At 37.6% G+C, this 19,401-nt stretch overlaps 1 protein-coding gene across 1 annotated transcript in view; it reads left to right on the top strand.

Annotated features, from left to right (window-relative positions):
* The window catches only part of LOC107656682 (von Willebrand factor D and EGF domain-containing protein-like), a 78,092-nt gene that overhangs the window by 53,742 nt on the left and 4,949 nt on the right, over positions 1 to 19,401 (top strand). The window contains 9 exon segments of the mRNA XM_016444624.1: positions 1,620 to 1,839; positions 6,837 to 6,974; positions 9,418 to 9,615; positions 13,265 to 13,432; positions 14,818 to 15,648; positions 17,566 to 17,661; positions 17,787 to 17,882; positions 18,442 to 18,537; positions 18,657 to 18,752. Coding sequence (XP_016300110.1) covers positions 1,620 to 1,839; positions 6,837 to 6,974; positions 9,418 to 9,615; positions 13,265 to 13,432; positions 14,818 to 15,648; positions 17,566 to 17,661; positions 17,787 to 17,882; positions 18,442 to 18,537; positions 18,657 to 18,752 — 1,939 coding nt within the window.

Below are 19,401 nucleotides of genomic sequence, written 5' to 3'. Positions count from 1 at the left end.
TCTCCTGGGATGTCATTTTGTGTGTGTGTGTGTGTGTGTGTGTGTGTGTGTGTGTGTGTGTGTGTGTGTTATTTACTCACCCTCATGTCGTTTCAAACCTGTATGCTGTTATTTTTGTCTAACTAACTATGTGAGTTTAATTTAATTTAATTTTTTTATTAAATAAATAAATTATAGAAAAATATAAATTAATCAATGTAGTGACAAAACAAATTTATTATATATATATATATATATATATATATATATACACAATTTTTGTATACGTTTAGATATTTATTTTATTTAAAAAAATATTTTATGTTTGAAATGTTTAAATTAATAAATATTTATAATTATGAAAAAATCTGATTGTGTTTACATTAATAATATAATTAGTTATATTTGTTCGCTGTATGATAACAACTAAAAATAAAATTGCATGGCCAATTTTGTTTATTTAAAAGTATAAAAATATACGATATGTTTAAATTAATAAACATTTATAATAATAAAAGTGATTAAAACTGTTTATAAAAAGTAAAATAAAAAGTCAAACTTTTTTTCTGAAATAACATCTCCAAAGTATTTTTGTTTGCTATTTTTATTTATAACAACTTACTAACAATAGTTTAAAAAAAAAGAAAAACATATTTTAGTGGCATAGGAGTGTTGCATTTCCAGCAACAAGCTATTTTTTTTTTCAATGAGCATTATTGTGGCATTACATAGTGTTACATCACATTTTTGTCACATTTTATTTTGCGAGTAGAAGCAATAATGAAATATACTCTTCTAAACTGTTTTCGCCGTCTTATGTAGGATTGGGAAATCAGATTCATTTTAGAGAATCAATTTGTTCATCGCTTTGGATAAAAGGTCTTCTAAAATTAATAAATGTAAATGCCGAGCTTGTATATTCACATTCCATGATCTCATTCAAAGATTGGTAATTTATTCATAGAAAGATCAAATTAATCATTGAAACATGACTGGATTATAGTCCTGCAAGGCCTTTTTTCTACTAGATACAATGTGCGATTTGCCTAGATGACATTAGATGACTAAAAATGGTATGTTGTTGCATATACCATGGTAATCTTTCAGTACCATGGTACTACTGCATTTTTAATTGCTTTTTGGGAGTTATAAAGTTTAACATCTCAAAAAATAACATAAGGACAGCAGAACTCAGCTGCCCAGATTCTCCTGAGTCTTGCGGTGCAACGAAAGACAAATGTCCTCTCCATCTCCTCTGTGGGCCCTAGACAGCTAACAAGCATCTGCTTCCTGCCTCCTAGCGCTTTTTAAAGACTGTCTGAGTTTGAGAGATACAGTCGTTTGAGGACAGGAGCGAGAGAGAGCGACTGTATGCAATTAGCAACACTGCTGAGAAAAAAAAACGATGGCATTTTGGGTCAGTTAGGTCCTTTAAATATTAGAAAATAGGGTTGCAAAAATTGTGTAATAAAAAATTCTAATATATTAGTATTGGTCATTAATACACGAAATTATGATGTTATAAATTATAAATGATGTAAAAAAAAATAATGCGCGTTACGTGATTTTGAGACAAAGTTAACTTTGTTTTATTTGTATTTGCGTTACCATACAGTTCTGTCCATATTTCCATGTTACAGGTGATGTTGCAGCCGTGTGGCTGCTTGAACGGAGGGACGTGTGTGACTAACATCAAGTATCCAGCGGGCAGCGGCAAGTACCTGTGCGTGTGCCCGGCTGGAATTCATGGCGACCTGTGCCAGGAAGAGCAGAACGAATGCGACTCCAGCCCGTGTGGAGCAGGAGTGTGTGTAGATCTGATAGACGGGTTCCAATGCCAGTGTCCTGCTGGACTCACAGGTATTTAGTTCAACCTGCAATGCACAAATTAATTTCCATTTTCTGCCCATCACACTCATATATCAGCACGGCAGTGATTCGGCCGTAGGTAATCACAGCGTGCTGATATACAGCCATATTGCATGGCTACGAGTGTAATATTGCATTGATACAACAGTTCTACGGCAAAACAACAACGGAGTGTCTTTAAAAACTCTCTTTTGTGTGGAACTACTTCCTTCCGCCACGGATTCCAATGACGAAGTTGACAGTTTAACAGCTGAGCCCAAGCCTCTGTTACTAATTTGAAAACGTCACTTTAGAACTAGTAACGAAGGAACGTTGAGTTTCATTACAAGCTTATTGTATTACTGTATTAAAAGTAGGGCTGTCATTCGATAAAAAAATAAATAACTAATTAATTGCAAATTTTTCTGAAATTAATCGCGGTTAATCGCGATTAATCCCACCTAACATTAAAGTTTTTAAAAATACTTTTACATTGCAATAATTTCACATCCAATCTTCAAATTAATGTAAAAACAACATAAATATTATATATGTTTAATATTTGTATAATGGCATCTTTTTTATGACTGAAGGCCATACCAATGCTACTGATGTCTCTATGAATTTTTACCCCCTAATATTTAATCATTGACTAGCCATTCAGCATTACAAGAACTATCGATTTTAACATTTTTATACTACTTAAAATAACTTCTAATTTAAGTGAAATTAAAACAATCTTCACAAAAACCCATTATAATAAATGTCATATTTAGCTACCTGTGCCCTTCAGCAAGTAGGAAATATACAGAAATTGAATAAAGTTATCAAACACAAAATTCCAAATTAATTATAGATGAATCCTAAAAGCTACAAAAGATATTGAGTTATTTGAACTTTTGATCTTTGATTAACAGACATCACAGCAGCTGGTTATTAGGTTTTTTGGCTGCTATTTCTTTAAGAGCTGCCGCTTAACTTGACGCGGATCTAAAACGCATCTCTTTACCTATTCTGACCCACTTCAGAAGTCTCTACTATTGAGTTGAATTGAGTGTGTTAGATGAGGAAAACATTGCTAGGATGCTAAATGTGACTCATATAACAAATAAATACAGTTCTGCAGCTTTAATTGCCGTTTTGGTAACTTAATGACTTAACTGACGTCATAACTACGACATTGCATGCTCGTAGTTTCTTTCTCAATTTGATATGAAATGATGCAGGCTACAGCGTGCGGTGGCTCATTTGTGCGTGCAATTGAAGAGCGAGCGCTACAAGCAGAGGACCGTTTCCGCACTCGTTTGACTCGTGCCTGCCGCTGAGGCGAAGTGGAGTGCGCATCTGAAACATGTCCGGTTTGATGTGGTCATAAAGACATTCTGCTTTTAAATGAACGCTAATGTATGTTAATACATTGTTAATGTACAAAATTTATTATTTTACAAATTAATGATTTAATTTACTATTTAACTTCTCTTCACATTAAAAAAAATATTTGTTTTAAGTAAAGCTTTAAAACATTTTATTGTGTATAATTTGTATTACTAATTATTTTCATTGCATTTTAATATTTATTTAATATTTGTATCTTATAATTAACAGGGTTGTGGAGTATATATGTTAACATGTAATTAATTTAATTTGTACCTTCTCTTCACATAAAAAAGATCTTCATAAACAAATAAAACCTTAAAAAAGCCTTATAATTGGAGTATATGTGTATATAAGTTAATTAATTATATTGACATTAATACAAATCCACATGGAACAATTAAGAGTTATAACTAAGGTTTTATTGTTTTTCTCACATTATTGCTCTGGTACTTCATCCTTGGATCGATATTTTGCATTTATTTGTTTGTGTGTGCATTTTTTCTTATTGATTACGAAGCAGGTCCGCTGAATAAACACAAACTCTTGGCTCAGTTTCATTCTTGATCCAATTACAAAGTCATATTTTGCCAAAACCCATTCCTAGTTATGACCGAGAAGATCAGCTCATTTAGTTTCTCCAAGCTTGAAAGCAGACGAGTGTGTGTGGGTGAAAACAAAAAGGCTCAAAAGCAACAAACGCTCCTGCCTGGGAATTTCAGACAAAAGCTGAACAGTTGATGTTTTCACACAGTGTCTATTCTGAGATCGGTGGTTGAAATCTCTTCGCTGCCAATGTGCAAATGAATCTTTCCTGGCTGAATGCAATGCCTGTTGTTGCTTGAAGTTGAAATGCGAAGCTTTCCTGTCAAGACTGAAGCTTTTACCTTCGTGTTTTCTGTGTTTAATATCTAAGGATCAAACCGGTCAGAAGAGTTTGTCCATTTCCACTAATGGCGATGCTTGCGTGAGATAAACTGACACTGCTGATTGGATAAAAGTTTGTGTTTTTTCTGCAGCTTGTAATGCTTTGGGCCTTTGCAGATGGTTTGGACATTATTAAAGATCCCCTTCAAACACATTTCTAAGAGAAGCCACAAACAACACAAATACAAATTTTAAAAAATGGACAAATGCCCAGCAGCTACTGAACCCACACAGAGGAAAGAGTATCTGTACGCTATTTTGCTGCTGGGAGTAGTAAACAGGCCAAAACACAGTGATGAATCGGCTCAGAGATGTTTTATCTTTGCTGAAAGCAGTGTTTGGTGTGGCCACTTGATGTTTTAACAGAGGAAAGAAGGAGGAAATTATTATCTTTCTCTATAAAAAATGCTTCACCACAATTTTAGTGTTTTCCTGAGTATTTGAATTTCAAATGTGCTGCCGCCTCAAAGTTCTGCGTCTGAGAAGTGTTTAAACAAGTAAGGTTTAACTTTGAACAGTTATTCGATAAAAATGAAATAAAGTGTTTTTTTCAGAAGTTTGAAGCATAATATTGGCTCTAAATGCTATATTGTTTTTCACAGACAGTGACAATAATATGCATAAACATACCTCCATGCATAATGAATCAAGATATTGGCCAACAAGTTACTAGTCACACTTTCTGAGGTAAACGATTGATGCAAACTTGCTGCTATGATTCTGGTGGTAGCTAGGTAATTGCTATGCAGTCTCTATCATAATTGAATGACAATTAATTATAGCAATGAGTTAATACTGAATAACTTACATTTTAAACACAGTATTGTCAGTTACCTTGTGTATTTTTGCTCCCTCCAATGAAAATAGTTCCAAAGACTGAGTTGAAACACGTCTCTGAGCATCACACAGTAGTGGCATTTTGTTCCTGAGCGAATCATTTTGTTTGAATGAATCGTTTGAGTGAGTGATTCAATTACTGTTATAAGACTGTAGTTTGATTCGTTTCTGAAAGAATCAGTGTTTTGAGCAAATCATTTGAGTTAATGATCCATTGATTACCGCATTGAAGGTGCGGTCATGTTTACCATTTTCCCACATGAAATCTATTAATTTCTATAGAAATCCATGTAAACTCATAAGACAGTCACTTGATTCAAACTTATAAGACAGTCACATGATTTGTTTCTGAAAGAATCAATGTTTTGAACAATCGTTTGAGTGAATGATTCAATTACTTATAAAACCGTAACTTGATTATTCTCTGAAAGAATCAGTGCTTTGAATGAATCATTTGAGTGAATGATTCAATTACTGTTATAAGACTGTATCTTGATTAGTTTCTGAAAGAATCAGTCTTTTGAGCAAATCATTTGAGTGAATGATCCATTGATTACCGCGTTAAAGGTGCGGTCATGTTTACCATTTTCCCACATGAAATCCATTCATTTCTATAGAAATCCATGTAAACTCATAAGACAGTCACTTGATTCAAACTTATAAGACAGTCACATGATTTGTTTCTGAAAGAATCAATGTTTTGAACAATCGTTTGAGTGAATGATTCAATTACTTATAAAACCGTAACTTGATTATTCTCTGAAAGAATCAGTGCTTTGAATGAATCATTTGAGTGAATGATTCAATTACTGTTATAAGACTGTATCTTGATTAGTTTCTGAAAGAATCAGTCTTTTGAGCAAATCATTTGAGTGAATGATCCATTGATTACCGCGTTAAAGGTGCGGTCATGTTTACCATTTTCCCACATGAAATCCATTCATTTCTATAGAAATCCATGTAAACTCATAAGACAGTCACTTGATTCAAACTTATAAGACAGTCACATGATTTGTTTCTGAAAGAATCAATGTTTTGAACAATCGTTTGAGTGAATGATTCAATTACTTATAAAACCGTAACTTGATTATTCTCTGAAAGAATCAGTGTTTTGAATGAATCATTTGAGTGAATGATTCAATTACTGTTATAAGACTGTATCTTGATTGGTTTCTGAAAGAATCAGTGTTTTGAGCAAATCATTTCAGTGAATGATCCATTGATTACCGCGTTAAAGGTGCGGTCATGTTTACCATTTTCCCACATGAAATCCATTCATTTCTATAGAAATCCATGTAAACTCATAAGACAGTCACTTGATTCAAACTTATAAGACAGTCACATGATTTGTTTCTGAAAGAATCAGTGTTTTGAACAATCGTTTGAGTGAATGATTCAATTACTTATAAGACTGTAGATTGATTTGTTTCTGAAAGTATCAGTGTTTTTAGCAAATTGAGTGAATGATCCATTGATTACTGCATTAAAGGTGTGGTCTCGGTTAGCGTTTTCACACATGAAATCCATTCATTTCTATAGAAATCCATGTAAACTCATAAGACAGTCACGTGATTTGTTTCTGAAAGAATCAGGGTTTTGAACAAATCATTTGTGTGAATGATTCAATACTTATAAGACTTTAGCTTGATTTGTTGCTGAAAGAATCAGTGTTTTGAGCAATTGTTTAAGTGAATGATTCAGTTACTTATAAGACAGTAACTAGATTCGTTTCTGAAAGAATCAGGGTTTTGAGTGATTGTTTAAGTGAATGATTCATTGATTACTGCATTAAAGTTGCGGTCACATTTACTATTTTTGCATGTGAAATCCATTCATTTCTAAAATAATGCTTATTTGTTTAATGTCCACAGGTGTCACATGTCAGGACGACGTGAATGAGTGTGAGAGACGCCCATGTTTTCCTGGCGTCAGGTGTGTGAACGGCTTTGGCTCCTTCAGGTGCGGCCCCTGCCCTCGGGGCCTGGAGGGAGATGGGATCTCCTGCAAAGGTAAGAAAACAAAGTTTCCTCCCAAAGCACATCTACTTCTGAAAAAAAAGGCTTTTGCTGAGAAGTTAAACAGTCCCAAACAAAATATGACCTCAGTTTTGTTATACACACAAAAAAGGGGAAAACTGTTTTCTTTTCTTGTTTCACGTTCACCCGCAGATGCCAAAGCATCACAATCCTGCAGTTCTGCCCAGAGTTTACTTTAGGGAAATGCCGGGCTTTTCATTTCAAAGCATCAAAGTCTCAGCTTGAGAGTATCCTTGTATAATATGCTCACAGAATTGCCAAACAGGATTCAAAATAGTGTATTTCAATAAAATAATGGCTACATTTATATTTTGAATTGTTAAAAAAAATAATTTAACTTATTATTAAAAAAAATAAATATAATATTTATTATTTAAGATTTAAAAAAAGACATTTATCAAAAAATAATGTGTAATATGTTTTAAATAATTTAAATGAATAAAAAATACAATATTAAAAAAAAAGCTTTTAAACATTAACCAGACAGATGAATACAGCAGTAATGAAGTTTTAATTTGAAATCTAATTATGTATTTATTAAGAAAAATGTATGTGGTGTATTCATCCACAGGATGTAAGCGGGAAAGCCTAAAAGACAAAATTCTTGACAAAACTAAAAGATAAAGTCTTGGTTTAAAAAAAAAAAAAAAGTTAGTTCAGGGTTTTACAAATTAACACAAGTACACACAAAAATTTGAAACCTCAAAATATGGGGTGGGGGGGTGGGGGGGGGATAATAAGGTGTGTGCACTCAAGTATATTTAAGGTGTATGTAAAGATATTTTTTATTTTTATTATTTATTTATTAACCATATTTTATCCATAGCATCAGCCAGGAAAATTGATACTGTCCTCTAGAATTGGGAAGACTTACCACTTTACATTTACATTATAGTAATTAAATGAAATTGTTTATTGATAATGCATTTTGTTGAATATGAATACAGAATAGTTGATTTCTGAGATCTTGTATGCATTTTAAACTATCAAATTTGTATCAAATCAGACATCTATTGTCATCGAGCCTTTCATAAACCTAGAACCTTAAAGCTCAGTGATTAGTTATTTGTTTTTTTACGAAACAATGTGTTTTTCTCTGCACTGTTGCTCAAGGGGCTCCTCACAGCTGTTTTCCATCTTCCTCCATGTGCCTTGACAAAATGTTCTGCAAATGTCTTTTGACCGTAATCTGCAAGTGATAAACCCTCATTCAGGGGAGCTCTGTGTTCACGGTTTCCTCCATCAGAGGGACAGAGATTTGATGACTCCTTCAGCCAGGCCTGGGCCTCTATTACAAACACAATCTGTCTGATTGCAGCATACAGAAATACAACAGAACAGCGAGAGCTGGATCTGCCACCCCACTTTGATTATGACCAGCAGAACCGCGGGAGGGAGAGCAATACAATCCAGATGGCACAAGATAGTTATCCACCTTGTGCACGAGCAGACTCCATGCCAGACACTGCGCTTGTCCAGAGATAATTGGTAAAACAGCTCCTCGGTAGTTTCCGTGTTGAGAGAGAGAGACAGCGAGGAAGTGAAATTCTCACGTCTCTGGTGTGCGGTTTTACTGACAAGCTGAGGAGACGACAGCCTCAGCTCTGAAACTGTTCCTTGAAGAACATTTCAGAGCTAGAGAAATGGTTAGGCAGTTGTTGTATCAGGCCGAGTACAGCACAAGATGTTCACAGAACGCAAGGTTGAAGTCTTCAAAATGGAAAAAGAGCCAGAAAGATCTTCAGTCTTAATCTTTTCATTCTCTAGGATTTTCTACCAAAGTGAAAGTTTAACCACAAGTTTGTGAAGACACATCCAATGCTGTTTTACTCAGAACATATTGTATTAGAAAACAAAATTCTTGTTAATAAGGGTTATTTTATCTTCATACCAACATGGTGACATCAACAGCCTTCAAATGTGAAGTTTTTTTTTTATTATTAAATATTACTAAAAGCTTTCTTTCCTGAACAGTAATATGAACAATAACCTCACTTTCAAAAACATTTTTGTCCTGTAATTGACTTCTGTGCTTTCTTTAATGAGACCGCTGAACAACAACTTTGTTTTTACCCATGAGGCAACAGAACAAATGTTTAAATGTAATTTAGAAGGACCAGAAGTATTTAACTGAGCTAACTCTTTAATTAGCATATTTTCGTAAATAAATAGCAACATGCAAAAAAAAAAAAAGTTTAAATTTTTTATCATGTGCATCTCTCAATTACAGTCAGTTTTTTATAATGGGTCCTTCCTAAACATATGGTTATGTGACCAAAATTGTCGACAGTTTGCGAGATTAAGGGTGCGACACATTGTACCCCACTTTCTCTTGTCCTTTATTCTGCACTTGAGGCATCAGTAACAAAAGCTGTCGAGTTGATTTTGAATCATTTCTTTCTCTCTTTTTCATCAGCACCAGCAAGATTGGTCACATCTCGTCCCATCACCTCTCACGCTGTCACCTCATCCGCGCCACCCGCAGTGTGGCCCATCAGCAAAATGCCCGTCCCCCTTTCTAAAACGACCCCCACCCACCTCCCGCCGGAGTCCAACGAAGCTCCAAGCAAGACCTCTGTCAACAAAGCCGCCACCAGCACGAGTCAGAGAACTGGCAAGTTGTTGTTTCCATTGTTCTGTCTCTACATGTCCACAGATGGCCAGGAAACAAAACCGTGAGGGTTACATTTGGAGCCAAATCGCCCACTGCTGGTGTCATGACATTGCAGAAAACGATTCTTTGTCTTTCCCTGACGCAGCGTGATGTCCCTTCAATCCCCCTAGAGTCATTTCCTGCGCTAGGTTTTTTGTGTGTGTGATGTTCCCATGAAATGACTTTCCTCCAGCTGCTAAGCACAAAGCAAGACAAGGCCTACTGGCGTGCCTTTGCGCTCGCACCTCTTACCCTCTTGTCTGGGTATAATGCCTGAAATTAGCGATTCTAATTAGCCATGCCAGGCATTCAGACTCTCTATGAAACTCAACAGAGCAAGGTTAGGTAAAGGACGTCTCTCACTCTCTATTTGGAAGAGTAATAGTCAAGAGACACATAGTCAAATCTGTTTGGTATTGCATGTATAATCCCAAAGGAAAGTGAAATGACAAATCTCTGTAATATCTCTATACTATTTTCTGTTAAATCTCCGATTTCTCATTCTTTCACATTTTAGAGGAGACACTCTAAAAATGAATGCTGGCATCTTTTTCTCAGGAGAAAACTAAAAACGAAGCAGCAGGAAATGAAAACTAAATCTCAATTTGATCCCATCAAATCTGTTGTGTAGGAGAAATAACTGAGATGTTAAAGAGATCTCCTAAAATAATCTTTTTAGTAGTTTTTATAAGTTTTAGAGTTTTGCAAAAGATCTGATGTCCCAAACTGTGCTCATATTTGCCAAGACACCAGAGTCTCCAATCAATATGTTCTCAATATGAACTCAACAAATTCTTGAGCTCTAGAGGTGAAATTACTGGGATCTTTTCTCCTGATCACCTTACTGGTGTCTAGGAGAAACGACTGAGAAAAATAAAACTGTCTTCTCATGAGTTTGTAAAGATATCTCAACAATGTCTCAAATTGCCCTCACATTTGCCAAGATATAAGTTTGCAATCAAAAGTCAAAGAATCCAGTATGAGCTCCAACATTGCTCGCCAAATTCTGCATCTTTATTTTTAGAGACGCATGCAAGATTACTGAGATCTTACAAAAGTCTCCATTTTATCCCTACTGAAGGAGAAACATCTGAGTTTTAAAGGGATCTCCTGAGGGGAAAAAAAGGTCAAAGTAATCTTAAACATGTCCTCTGAGCTTTGGAGGACATCTCAAAAATGTCAGAATGTCAAGGTAGTCTGCAATCGAAATCTCTAGATCTAAATATAAACTCTAAAATGGCTCATCACATTCTTTAAAAATTAAACAATTTGAGCTATGCAAAACTTACTTATTTTAACCCAGGTGTGTTTCATCTTAATAAGACATCTCACCTAAAAATGATTAGGAAAAATATAATTTTCAATTAGAATGTTGTTCTATTCCTCACAACAGGCCTGTCAAAGACAAAGACACAAAGATTAGAGCACACAAGTCATGAGACCTATGTTTATGGCACTTTGTTGCAAATAGCTCAGGGGCCTAACAATATTTGCTGGGACTGGCACAACAGGCCCCTGGAGGACATCAGGATGGGGAATGTAAATTGGCTTTATGGCCCCATTCCCTCACCTCATCTTCCCTCTCTTCTCCCTTTCACTCCCTCAGGTTATGTCCTCTGGGAATAAAATGGAAAGAAAGAAAGATGAGACATCAACCAGAGAGATTTGGGGGGGTTCCCAGGGAATATTTGTACTCTAACCAGCTTTGCAAAGACATCTTTGAAGCCTTTTTTATTTTATTATCACAACATCATCTTTCAATATTTGCCTCAACATTTTGTTTCATTTTCTTTGAAAATTATTTTGGAGAAATAAAAAGAGACAAATGCACACTGACTTTAGGGTTATAATTTGAACTTGGATAGCATAATTTCAAGATCATTTGGTCTATAAAGAATTTCATTAGCCATTTTTGAGTTCATAATTAGATTTTTTACTTTCTTATTGCAAATATAATCACAGTTTGACAATGTTGAAATCTTAGACTCTAGAGCATACATATTTGAGATTATTGAGATTATCTCGAGGAGAAAAATATGAGAAACAGTATGTAGGAAGTATCTTAATTTGATCCCCACTGAATTCTAATTTTAATCATAGAGAAATCACTCAGATGTTCATGAGATCTCATTTGGGATTGTTCTTTCCTATGGAAAGGTGTTGATTGTCTCATAATTGAATGATTCGGCAAAATGGTTCTCTCACTCTATGCAAAGAACATTTTAATTTTACAAACTAAGAGGGTCACTGTAGATGGGGGACCCCTTGTAATTGTTTTGAATTGCTGTCTGTTTTAAAGGTTATTACCAATGTAGAAACATCCATTAATAGGATCCCAAAAGAGACTCCTACATTTGAGTTACTGTGTGCTACAACCCCAAAGGTTAAATTAATTCCTGTCGTTCTCAGGTACCCTGGTCGTTCTTTTGTAAATACTAATTGAAAATGAAATTAGACAGTGTCCCCGATGGCCATTTGTCCCCAGGCTGCACGAGAAGCAATTCAAACAATACGTCTCCTTTTATTTTGTCAAACCCTCATTTACACTTACCTTTCTTGTCTCTGTCATAATTAATGCAGGAAAGGAAACAAAAAGATTGAGATGGAGGACTAGGGGGATTTGTAAAGTCCACAGAGATTTGCTATGCCATGAGTCATCTTTTCCTAAAGGTAGATAAGGCCAGAGTTTGAGGAACAGGGGCAAATAGTCCACTCTGGAAAGCCGATATCATCCTTGGGAGCACCTCATCTCTTGCTAATATAGTCTTGCCGGCTTGCAAATTGCCTGCCATCACACTTATGGGGGAAGATGAGATGGCAAGCAGAGGGGATGCAAGCTGTCACCCACCTCGGCCGATAAATCCCGTCGTTGTCTAAGGGATTTGTGCTGACCTTGCGGAAATGGGACAAAAAGCCCGGGCAATAACCCTTGATATGTGTGATCACAGGGCCGATAAATCTATTTTTAATGGAAGACAGCTGCTAACTCTTTCATCTTTCTCTGCTCCGCTGGCAGAGGGCAGGCTTCTTGTTTTATTTGACACGGCACGTGACGCTCGACAGAACAGGTGCGTGCGTCTGGGTGATTGTGAGGAAGATGAGGGCGTACTTATTCAATAAAATATGATGATGTGACCCCATATCCTGCTGCAAAAATTATTTTCTGCATGCTCCAAAAGTGCTCAGATGGATGCTGTAGCCTATATGTGGTGGAGTAAAAAGGACACCGGTTTGTTCAGTGGTGTATAAAACAATGGGGTAATTTTTAGTCACAGGAAATGAGGTAAAAATTTCAGGGTGTTGCTTCACCCCTTCTGACATCAGCACATCTTCCCTAGTGTACGAGCGAGACCTCATTTTCCCTGCATAGCTAATCCTTCACCAGTCTGTTGCAGTTGGGTAACTGTTGTAGGCTGCGGAGGCCATGTAGGAGTGTGAAATTGCTGGTAGGAGTTGAAGGTGAAATCACGGGAGGACACAAAACCCAGAGGGCTTCTGACCCTAAATTCACATCAATCTTCTATTAAGATGCTAATGAGTAAATGCTAACAGAACATTACGTGTATATATTAGTGGCAAATTTAAAAGGCAATATTTCTTTACGATGCAGGTTTTCCCAGAGGACTAAACGTGACATCCAAGTGTGCAAGTAGGCCGTGTTTTCCAGGTGTTCAGTGCATTGACCTCCGGCCGCCCTACACTGGCTACGTCTGTGGACGATGTCCTCCAGGATACCAGGGCAATGGGCGCACCTGCATAAAACAATCAAAGCAAAGCAGTAAGTACTTTTTGAACTTAACAACATTGGAATCAGTCTTTCAAAGCTGTATATGAATATATAAATGCACGCACAAGCACACACTCCTTTTTATCAACACAAAACTAAACAATACCACTTTTTCAGAGTTGTTGCATCATAATGAAGACTTAACTTACATTTTTAGCTTTGTTTAAAAATGAGTCTGTCGATGTTTTCGTCTTCAATCCTTTCTTAATCCTCTTTGTTTCATCTCCTGAAAGTGCAGAGCTCCAGTAATTAGAGAAAAACATAACGAGCAGGAAACAAGCCTGTCGTAATCCTCAGAACGCGACAGGTGCTTTGATACGGTTGATAAGTGAGACCTGGAAACGTCTAATGCTCAGTCATGCACAGGCTGCGGCTCGGTGGTTGCTGACCCACAATGTGCTTTTGGCTGACGAGTATAGGGAATGGAAAAAGACAGTAAGGAATTAGGGAAAGAGTGTGTAAACTCATTTAGATAGGGGATGAGGAGGGGTGAAGACAGTGAGGAAGAGTGAACAGAAAACTGGGCTTTTAACAGAGTAGCAGGGTTTTTTCTTGTTTCTGTTTTTTTAGTCTTTGATTCTCCTTTTATATTTTAAAAAAGCAAAACTACCAGACTGCATCTTATCCCCAGAGTACAGTATGTTACATTTCACTCAATGGAAATGTTGTTAGACTTCTTAATCTGTTCCTTTGCATGAAAAATCCCTTGAATATATTTTCCTTGGTTGCAGTATCGCAGCACGATGGTAAATGCCTTGAGAGCGGGGTAATGACTTTTAATGCATTTTTCCCTGTGAATGGGCCACTGCTGGAATCATTCCTAATAGTGCCGTTATGAGGAGTGAATCCATGAGAAGCCACAGTGGGAACTAGAAAAGAAACAGCTTCATTTTGCAAGCTAATTCCCTTATTGTCGCCACATGCATCCCAGATTCTTACACACTCAGAAACAACTGTGTGTCTCTGTTGTTGGGATTGCATTTTGTTGTATTGTGTCTTTGTTCCTCGCATGTGGATGGGGAACAAAATAAATCTTGTCTAGCAGCCACAGCGACTATCTGTTGTTTATGAGTAAATATACCAGCACCACCATGAGGTTTTAAGCAAGTACTGAGCACCACTGCATCATAACTGCATTTCTGGTTATCTTATTGTGTAAAATCTTCAATAGTCTGTTTAAGATATCCAGAGGATGTTGATGAATCATAAGTGCAAAACACACTATCAATCTCTTCTTTTCATTTTGTTTCCTTAATGTAATGAGCTTTGTTGTGGCTGACAAGTAAACTTTTTAAAGTTGGATTAAAAGTATTTACTGTTCATAAGCTTGACAAGTTTCTTTTCATCTTGCATAATAAGCTTGTCCTCTCATCTAGCACCCCGCTACTCACCACAACTGGCCCAAGCCAAGAACAACCTACCCCATGACTCCCACGGCTTTCCCCATCTGCACCTCCCAGTCCTTCCATTCAGGCAACCTCAGAGACGCCTATCCTCACCAGCGAGGGTCCCACACCATCAGGCCACCACTCGGTTCCCCCTCCCACCAACCTTTCCACCTGTCACAGGGAAAGGGGAGTTGGTGCTGACTGCAAGACACACACCTGCCTCAACCAGCAGCAGGGATCGACTCCTCTCTCACTCTCACAATCAACTTAACGTTCTTCTGAGTCAAGAGGAGCGAGATGCTTCATTTAAAGTCTCGGCAGGTAGATTTGCAGGCGTCACGTCTGGAAAAGTCACATTACCTCACACTTCAAAGCATGTTGAGACACTGAGGAAGCCTCCACAGCAATCCAGTCTGGTCACAATTATCCGACCTCGACCTTGGACACCTCCAGACTCCCAGAAACCCCTAACAGCAGCCCTAACCTCCCTTTCTTTCTTCTTTCCGGAGTCTGAGTTCTCTGCAGATGGAGGCCTTGGAGCCGGAATCCAAGACCCCTATGAGACGCAACCACTGCCTCAGGAGAGTTCCACCTACCTTGGCGAGCAAAGCCAAACCAAAATCCTGGACAACCAATCAACTCTTCAGAATGGTAGACACCAAAGCAAGAGCAAAAATGTGGTTCTCTTAGAGGAGAGAAGTTTCTCCTGTGCAGATGTCCCTTGCTTCCCAGGAGTCCACTGTGAGCTTGCAGGGGACAGGCAACCTAGATGTGGACGGTGTCCTTTGGGGTACACTGGAGATGGGCGAATGTGCAGAGGTAATTTTAGATGTACAAGATGACTTGTATTTATTGATGAGTTAGCCCTGCAAGTCCAACATTAGAGACTTACTTATCCATGACATAAACGTCTGAACAAAAATTGCCAACCTGCACTGCAAAATTTGCTAATATTATACCTTTAAGGTTATAAAATCTTTTCACTGGGGCAGTACCCTACGTCTTTGTATCTTACCCACCCCTAAAATGTGTATATTATTAACTTAAGCCCAAAACACACTGCACCATTTTACCAATTCTATAAGATCACTGCATGTCTCACTGTGCGACATGGATCTAGTAAACTTGGCTACGATGTGTGTGTAGAATGTACGATGATGACACCTATTGACTCGTACGATACAACGCACATTACTATAAAAGAATAAAATGTCATCAGCATGTGCTAGTGGTAAACAAAAAGAGCATGATAAATCACACTTTAGCAGTTGTATTTTTTATGTGTGCTGAAAAGTGGAAGCGGCGAAAGAGGAAGGGATAAGAGCTTGAGGTAAGCTGTTTTATGTTTTAGTGCCATGTTGCATTGATTTCATGTCGAATTTTTATTGGTTGGTCAGTAAACATGGATCGTACCAGCAAACACGCTGTGCAATGATCATGCTGTATCGTAGGCTATCTTTGGTCGCAAGATCGTGACAATGGCCATCTTTGAACCTCTCTCACTGTACGACACAGGACCACCGATTAGGAGCCACGATCAGAAATTGCCACGATTGATTCACGATGCCAATCTTTCATCTGGGACAGCCGAAAATCGTGCAGTGTGTTTAAGGCTTTAGAGCAGTAATATGTACCCTTAAGGTGCTACTATGAACCTTTTAGAAGGTAAATAAGGTACAAAATTGTCCCTTTTAAGAAAACTGCCCGTGACAAATGTTGCACTTTTTTTTCTAAGAGTGTCGACAAGTATGGTCAACAGCCATATGTCATTTCAGGGATGGTTTACCTGAAATAGTTGATACCATAATTTAGATGCCACTAACCTGGCAAACTTTGCTTATTATATTAAACCGGTACATTCCTGATTATAGGTTCCCAGACGAAATGGTGAACCCTGACTCTCAGAAATGGTGCAAAGCTATCTAGTCTGATTTGAACTTACCAATATTTGTATAGTAATTGCTGATTTTATGTGCAAAATGTCAGTGAACAAATTGTGGGCATACCTTCTGAGGTCTAGACTATGGAAAATTGTGCAGTATGTGGAGTTTAAGACTGACATCTGACAGTAACTGGTGTAAACAATAAGCTCATTCCCCGAGCATGCTCTAGGCATAAGGAATAAATACATTCCTTGAGCTCCATCCCATGGGTTCGTGAACCTGAGAAAATTAGGAGCAGTGGGTGGAAGAATCACTACAAACATGTTTGCTGTTGTAATCCCATGATATTGCATTACGATGTTGAAATTCACTCAGGACAATAATTACTTATTCATTCATGGATTATATTCAGGCACTGTTTTGAAGGTATGAATATAGCGTGAACATGCACCAAATAGTCACAGGTGTTTTGCGTTGAACTCTACAAAGCATATAGCAGTGGATACAGCTTTTCAAATAAACAGGAAGTTTATGTGGCGAATGATACCCAACTATTCAAATCAGTCCTGTATTTTTCAGAATGCTTGAAGGAAGAACTTAGGGTGAATCTTAAACAGCAAGCATGGTAATGATCTAAAAATATAACACTAGCGTCACCTGCACTTTTACAACAACTTGCTTTAATTAAAAGTGAAATGTACACATTTAAAATAGGTATAGTACATACAGAATTTGTATATGTCTTCGCTTCCTGTGCTTCAGGGCCACAGATGGAGGCAAATATGTGTTTGTCTTTTGACGGAGTGAATCTGACCATGTGTTATTTGTGTTTGCATGCCATTTGTGCCTTCAGTCGTGTGCAGACATGCCTGTGGTAGAAACATGGAGTGTGCGGCCCCCAACACGTGTCGCTGCAAGAAGGGATACAGTGGTTCCAATTGTGAAACAGGTCACAAACAAAAACACACCAGTTTTTATAATGTTGTAAATATGGTCATCGATACAATCACATACACAAGGACTCATTTTTTAAATAACGTAATTGTTCAATAACGTAATTTTGGATTCTCACAGCAATCTGCAGTCCAGCCTGCCTGAACGGAGGGAAATGTGTGGCACCAGATGTATGTGATTGCATGTCAGGTTACCATGGAGAGGCTTGTGAAAGCGGTAAGAGCACTGAAATTTCATTGCCATTCAGCACTAGTGTAAATAATTTGTAAAAAGTGCAAAGCTTGATAAGTGCTGTTTTTCTGGTCTTTTTTAAAATGGTCAGTAGCTTTTTGTCTGTAACAGCCTTTCGTTTATGAACCGTGATTTGCTTTTTTTTAATGGTCAATAGCCTTTTGTTTACATCACAGCCTTTTGTTTATGAACCATGATTTGCTGCTTTTATTACAAGTTGGAGTGGTATTTATAAATTTAATAGGAGACAACATTGTTTTGAGAGCATTTAATTTGACAAATGTTTGCATACACATTTTATGTTCAGGAAAATTATTGTCCATTTTATATCTGTGTAGGTTAATTTTGTGTCAAATAGCATACAGATGGCCTCAAGTATTATGTTTTTTGGTACCATTTAGCAAATCTGCACCATTTGTGCTTTCCATAAAGAGGCAAGAGCCAAATAATCTGCACAGACTTGATGAGGCATGAATTAGCGGTTTGCTTTTTGTGATATATGAATTTATTTTATGTGCATTTGGTCGTATGAATATTCCCGCAGCTCTCTGCAGTTTGCCTTGCCTGCACGGAGGCACCTGCATGGGTCGAGACATCTGTTCATGTCCCTATGGCTTCGTAGGGTCCAGATGTGAAACCAGTGAGTCCTGATAAATCATGTTTGCTTGGATTTCATGTGGATGTGGATGTTAAACGTAATCTCTTGCACCCCTAATGGTCACATATGGTGTTGCATGTGTTTTGGTTTCATTTACACAGTGGTGTGCAACCGTCACTGTCAAAACGGCGGGAAGTGTGCATCACCGGATGAGTGCGAATGTCTGGCGGGGTGGACGGGGCCATCGTGCGAGACAGGTGAGAGAGTGTGTGTGGTTGGCTCCCTGTGGGACCAATCTCTTCTCACTAAATCCATCATATGTGTGTGTGCTGCTTCCTGGTGGCATTTAGCTGATGTAGAACCTCTATCTCTTCATTTTTCATTCTGTCCTGGTGGCTCAGAGAATACACCAGCTATTATTTCAGCCTGATGATAACTTCCTCTCGTCAACCTGTGAGGATCAATTACTATCAATTGAGCAGAGAGCCTCAGAGTAACAAATGTAATTTTTATTCACATACAGTGGGTACGTAAGAAATATTGCTGCTGCAAATATAACACATGAAATAACCCCATACAGGGCTCTACAGTGCGACCATTTCAGCCTCGTAGCAGATCTATACAGGTGGAGCTGGGGAAGGTGGAGGGTTTCTGAAGCGTGCTGCAACTGCTATGGCAAGCACTAGTCATATATTTGAATGTTGAGCAGCGAGCTCATTGGCTACTAATACAGAAGAGAAGCAATCAGCTGTGCCATGTGATAATGATGTCATTAGGTCAGATTGAGATAGACCTATCGGACTGCGCCATCTAGAGTTCCATGCCAAAACTCTGTATATATGTGTTTGTGTGTGTATTTATATATATATATATATATATATTAGGGATGTGCGGGTCTAGTCGACT

Source organism: Sinocyclocheilus anshuiensis, unplaced genomic scaffold (genome assembly GCF_001515605.1).
Source record: "Sinocyclocheilus anshuiensis isolate Anshui unplaced genomic scaffold, SAMN03320099.WGS_v1.1 scaffold2514, whole genome shotgun sequence".
Lineage (NCBI taxonomy): Eukaryota > Metazoa > Chordata > Actinopteri > Cypriniformes > Cyprinidae > Sinocyclocheilus > Sinocyclocheilus anshuiensis.
This window is presented reverse-complemented; position numbering and strand designations above follow the sequence as displayed.